At 41.3% G+C, this 5,935-nt stretch overlaps 1 protein-coding gene across 1 annotated transcript in view; it reads left to right on the top strand.

The window, feature by feature from the left end:
- The first annotated feature begins 3,152 nt into the window (after positions 1-3,152).
- The window catches only part of LOC107093210 (microtubule-associated protein 1B-like), a 94,435-nt gene continuing 91,652 nt past the window's right edge, over positions 3,153-5,935 (top strand). The window contains exon 1 of the mRNA XM_015388095.1: positions 3,153-3,386. Within this exon, the coding sequence (XP_015243581.1) occupies positions 3,173-3,386 (214 nt within the window). The 5' untranslated portion in view covers positions 3,153-3,172. The remainder of the gene's footprint in view (positions 3,387-5,935) is intronic.

The following is a 5,935-nucleotide window of genomic DNA, read 5'->3' as shown; positions in this document are numbered from 1 at the left end:
ATGCTATGCTATGCTATACAGAAACGTGTGTTGAGCTGTTGTTGAAGCTTGGACAAGCTTTATTTCACTAAGGGTTAAACACTGATATAACATTAGTGTTCATGTGTTCCTCAAATGCTCATTACATTTCCATTACCAAGTATGACCAAGAGTCATTTAGTGGAATCCTGATGTCTATTTGCTGCTCGCTATTTCAAAGAGGGTAAAGAATCATTTAACTAAAGGTTATTGGTTCTTGATTAAGCAAATCATTTAATAGAACATTATTTGGCCAAATAACACTCTCAACTAGTCTTAGTTGAGAGTGTTAAACTGAAATATGTTTGACTTGGAGCTAAATGATTTTTGTTAATAAACTCTTATATTTTGAACAGAAGTTGTGGTGAATTTATTCCATGTATGTGCAGAACTATCTGTTTAACCATGATTAGAGCTGGAATCAGTCTTTCATCTATTGTTCTAAAACACAGCTTGTACGGCTGTGTGTCATAAACAGTATGTAACAGCCGAAATAATATCTGATTAAATAAGATATTTTACCACCCCTACCGGGGAGGGCAATAAACATCTTAAAGTATCAGAAATATAAAATCCCAACATTAATGTGACATCCTACCTGGATGGGCATTGAACTTAAAATCAAAACATTAATTGGCGTCCCAGGTTGTGGGCCTATTGAATAAAACACAGTAGTAAAGTTAAAGGAATAGCCTTAGAAGTCATATTTTTGGTGTTAAACACATCTCAGAGTTTGAAACACAGAAAAGATAAAGTAACAACTGCTACAACAAACACTTTATTGCATTTGCTAACTTCTACAATATGTCCAATAAATTCAACATAACCACAATTCCTTTCAGTGATTTTGTCTTCTCCATCCTGTTAAGAGTTGCCATTAATGACATGAAAAAAAAACATTTCATAAGTCAAAAGGGTTTAAAAGGTAATGAAAAACAGTGTTAAAACCCATGTTTACAATCATGTTTACTACCCATGACCCTGAAAAGGTTGTAACTTCAACAGCAAAGATTCACTGTTTGATTGTGTCAAGAGCAGTGGAATGCACAGACTTTTTTTAGGGCAGGGGAAAGACAAAGGCACATATAGCCCCTCCTCACACTTTACCACTTGATTTGGCTCCCCAGAGACCACTTTAACACAGGTTTTGCATCCTGAGAGGGAACCTTAGCACGCGTTATGGCTTCCAAGAGAGGTTTTGGCTCTCAAGAGGGCACTTTAACACACCTCTTGGCTCCTGATAGCGTACTTTAATATGCTTTTTAGTCTCAGAGAGGACACTTAAGCATGTGTTTGGCCTCCCAAGAGGACATTTTAGTACACGCTTTGGCTCCTGAGAGGGTACTTCAGCACGTGGTTTGGCTCCCTTGGGGGCACTTCACATCAGCTTTGGCTCCTGAGAGGCACCTTAGCACGCGTTTTAGCTCCCGAGACGGCACTTTAATAAAAGTTCTACCTTCTGAAAGGGTACTTTAGCACATGTTTGGCTCCTGGAAGATACTTTAGCACATGTTAATCAACTGTTGAGCCACAAGGGGGGAGGAACCACCCAAGATTAATCCTGTTCCATCTGCCTCTTTTAAGACTTTTTTGCAACTAGTTGCAAACAACTCGTATTGAAGGGACGTAGTCATATATTTACTGTATAAAAATCCACATCAAAACCATATGATTATGTTAAAATGAAGCAATGTGGTTCAAACTGATATTGTTTACTTTGTCCTTTTTGAGCCTGATAAAAATGTTAGTGCCGGGCACGATGAGCAGATTGATTGTTGTAGATTCACTGACGTTTGCTGTTTTGGCTTCCAAAGGAAACTTTTGCGCATGCTTTTGCTTTAAAGAGGGCACTTGAGGGCAGTTTAGCACACGTTTTTGCCATGATCGCGGCTCTGATAGCTTACCTAATTACTTATTTAACTCATTGGGGCCAGATATTTGATGTATGTTTGTTCATTAGTTTGAGTTTTTCTAAGATTTATGATTTCGTTCTTGGAGGCCAGTGGTTAGAGAGGGTTTTTTTTTTTTTTTGTCTTGACTTGGCATTTTCTGATTGCATCCTGGCTCTTGCCCGTTGAGTCAGCCTTTTTCCTGTTTTGGCCGGTTTAAAGTTCCACAGTTTTCCAGGTGTTGTGTCATGTTTCTGCCCCTCAACTGCTGAACCTGCCTGTTTCCATCTGATTGTGTCTGCCTGAGCTCTCTGCTGGACTCATGGAACCCTGAACCTGCCAGAATGCTCTGTGGATTCCTGGAGCCCTGGATCTGTCTATTCCGTTTCAGATTGGAACCCCTGGCCAGGTTGCAGGCTCCTGGATCTCAGAACTGTCCTGTTCTGAGCTGTTTGCCTGACCTGGCTCGGATTCCTTCCTGCTCACTCTGGGCGGCTCCTGCTGCATCTCGTTAGGCAGTCAATCAGCTTGATCTTACCTTGCTAGGAGAAGACAGACTGAACCTTTAAACCAGAGTGCCAGTGATGGGTGGTGCCCCACCTTCCTTCGCAGCCTCTGCAGGTCCACAGCTCTGCGTTTTGTGATTTGGGTTAATTAACGTTTTGGAACTTCCCATTGTCTGTCTCGCCGGAATACTGGGTGCCAAAGGGGTAGTTTTTTATTTTTTGCCATTTTAGATGGGGGGGGGGGAGTTTTTTTCCTCTTAAAGGGAGATTTTCCTCCCCACTGTCACTACAAGCATGCTTTTAGTCGAGTCAATAAGTCAAAGCAATTTCGTGGTTTTCCTTAGAAAACTTTGGATCAGTTTGACTGTATGATCTGGTTTAAATGATTCTTTGTAAAGTGCCTTGAGATTACGCTATATTAATTAACTAAATTGAATACCTTTATACCTTGAACTGTTATTTTGTACCTAGCTTCACAAAGTTAAACAAGTTCATAGGACTATGTAGTTATTTGATATAATTTTACATCATTTAACTATATGAAGTGTTTCCTCAACACATTCAGCCATACTCTGTTGTTCAAAGCTTTGTTGCTCATAATGCTGATTTGAAATATCCAACCTCACCTCTCTGCAACTGTCCACACAGCCCTCCTCACCCCTCCCTCAGCCCTCCACGCGCCGCCCTCCTCACACACACCGTCCGGTAGTTGTCATGGCGATGGAGTTAGGCCCGGCGTCGGCTCCGGAGGCTGTTGCCATGGAGATACCAATGCGAGGTGCGCTCCCGGTGGTGGAAGAAGACGAAGACTCCGGAGCTCCGGGGTTCGAGGAAAGGCTGCAGCACCGCCGGAGAGGAGGCAGACAGCGACCCGGGCTACCGTTCAACCGGAGCGGCTACTACATGCTGGTAGTGATCGGGCAGATCGGCACGGAGCAGCAGCTGGACAGCGCCAGAGCGCAGATCGAGCGGGGTGAGTGGTGGGACAAGCCGACAGTCAAAGTCGCTTTTATCGCTTGTTTGGCCGCTCGGATTACCTGTCGCACAGTTAGGAATGAGAAAGTAAAGAGGGAAAGGTTTGGACGTGCAGACATCAGCAGGAGAGAGGAGGTTTTGACGCATTGAGCAGGATGGCACTGAGAGACAGAGGCAGTTGCTGCAGCATTGCACCATGGGGCCAAATGCAGAGCGGCTTGTTCCAGCCTGTAAACACAGCAAATTATTTCTGAATTTACCCTAAAGATGAAGGTTACTATCCTCTCTGAATGACTGATACAAGAAAAAAAGCTCTGATTAGTAAAAGCTTATCTAGAAATAGTAAAATAATATAAAAAAATGGATTTAAGCTGATGTTTCACAGCCTAAGATGGGGCTTCTGCTTATTTCCATTCTTTGCTGATGTAGGAAGTTTTGTTTTTTTACTACAGCAATTCATAGCAGCCTCAGTCAGGTTGACAACGCCCCCGAAACCCAATTGATCTAACACTCTTAGATCTCTGAGAGGAAATGGCTTCAAGAAATGTCTCCCACCAAACTCACCAATCTTACCACAGCAAAACCTCCTGCTGACAGCTAGTACTGGCTATTGCTCACTGGGATTTCTTTCCCACATGTTCCCTTTGGTCACGGGTGCTTCTAGACAGGGGCTAACAAGGGCCAGAGCATCTATAAAACTGGTCCTTAAGTCATTATTTTTCTTAAAGTGTAATATCCCTTGCAGGAGGAATAAGAAAAAGAATAAGAAACATATCCATTATCTTATTTTAAGTGCATGAAGCCTAATTATTTCATTTTGAGTGCAAAAATGTTGATGTTCTCCTTAAAATACACATATTTTGAGAAAGTGTTACTGTTTTAGATTAGTTATTGCAGTGTAATACTACATTATTTTTTTATGATGATATGCAAGAGAAAAGAGATTGCAATGATTTATTGATTAGACCAATTCAAAAATTCACCCTTACATTTTATTTTAATTTAGAAAAAAACTTTAGCTATAAGCTTCAGCCGTATTAAATTAGAATCTCAGTTTTCACCTGTTTGATCTGGAGTCTAAATCTTGACTTTATGGTTCACTTAATATACTACATGAGGTTCTCTTGCCCTGATTGTTATGCATGTTTTTTGGTCTGTTCCCCCCATGAACAACACTGACTCCCCTGGTGAATTGACTCTAGAACCACCATGGAGACTAAAATGATGAACTGGAGCTGCAGTAATAACTGCTTGCATGGGGCTGGTTCTACGTCAGCCTTTCTGGTGTTTTTGTATTAGCAGAGCTAGCACTTAATGCAGCAGTTCTGCATAAAGCTCATAAGTTTTTGCTGAAGCCGTTCAGAATACAAGTAAACTCATATTAGAAAGATATTTGAGACAAATGTTTAATTAATGGGGAAAATAGCAAGAAAATACAGTTACTTTAAGCCTCATGTGATGCCACTGGTTTTGCTGGTGGAAATTACATGGTGGTTTATAATTTTATTAAAGGAAGTTTGCTTGATTGTGCAGAAAAGTCAGGGTTGTAGCTCTAAAGCTCCTGATTGCTGCAGAAATACAGTTCAGAGAGAGAAAACCAAATTTCTTTCTGTTTCTATGTAACATTATGTTTTCTTGCTGTGAAGTTAATGGGGCTCAGTTTAACAACATACCACAAGCTAAATATTGGAGCTGAAAATCTGCAGCCTGCAGATTTTTCATTTGGTCGTCTTTGGATCAGCCTCAACACTTCTATTTTCAGTAGAAAGCCTGTCAGCAATTTCCCGGAGAGCTGTTGTCAAAGGCTAATTGTTGTTCGTCCAGATTAGGGTTTAAGATGACGGGGCGAACGCTGCATCGACTCCCTTCACCCCCTCTGACCTGCTGTTACTGTTCCAACCCCTGGGAGCTGACAGTTGTGCTGCTGTGTGGGGGGCTCGGGTCGGGGGCTCACACCCAGCCTGCTTGTTGGATAGTTTCAGGCGGCTGCTGTTTTCAGTGACCTGTCAGTACGTCCGTATTACGCCTGTTATGCCTCTGCAGAGTCATCAGTGATCAGGTTATTCTCCCTCACTTCTGTGTTGGATTTGCCAAAGTGTTCATATCTGCATACAGTAGATTTGATTTGATGTCCAGTTGTCAGTTGTATAGCTTTGTTGTATAGCTTTCTGTTAGAAAGATATGGCAGTTATTTTATTTTAAATCACCTGCCTGTTTTTGCTTTGGATAATTTCTTAAATGTTCCTATTTCAGATGCTTCAGAAACCGGTATAAAATATAGGTGAACTAGCAGCTGCTCAGGGCTGTTCAACCATCTGTGGGCTTAAATTTGAATACAGACAATAGATCTAAAACGTTTATACCTGTTTGACAAGAATAATCTGTTAAAGTTTAATTCTATTCACTTTATTTCTATAGCGCCAATTCACAGCATGTCATCTCAAGGCACTTTCCAGTTCACCAGATCAGACAGTCAAATTGATACAAAGTTTTCTATCTAAGGAAAACCAGCTGATTGCATTGACTCATTGACTCTTCAGCAATTCT

The sequence above is a fragment of the Cyprinodon variegatus genome, unplaced genomic scaffold (assembly GCF_000732505.1).
Source record: "Cyprinodon variegatus isolate N-32 unplaced genomic scaffold, C_variegatus-1.0 Scaffold413, whole genome shotgun sequence".
In the NCBI taxonomy this organism is placed as follows: Eukaryota; Metazoa; Chordata; class Actinopteri; order Cyprinodontiformes; family Cyprinodontidae; genus Cyprinodon; species Cyprinodon variegatus.
This window is presented reverse-complemented; position numbering and strand designations above follow the sequence as displayed.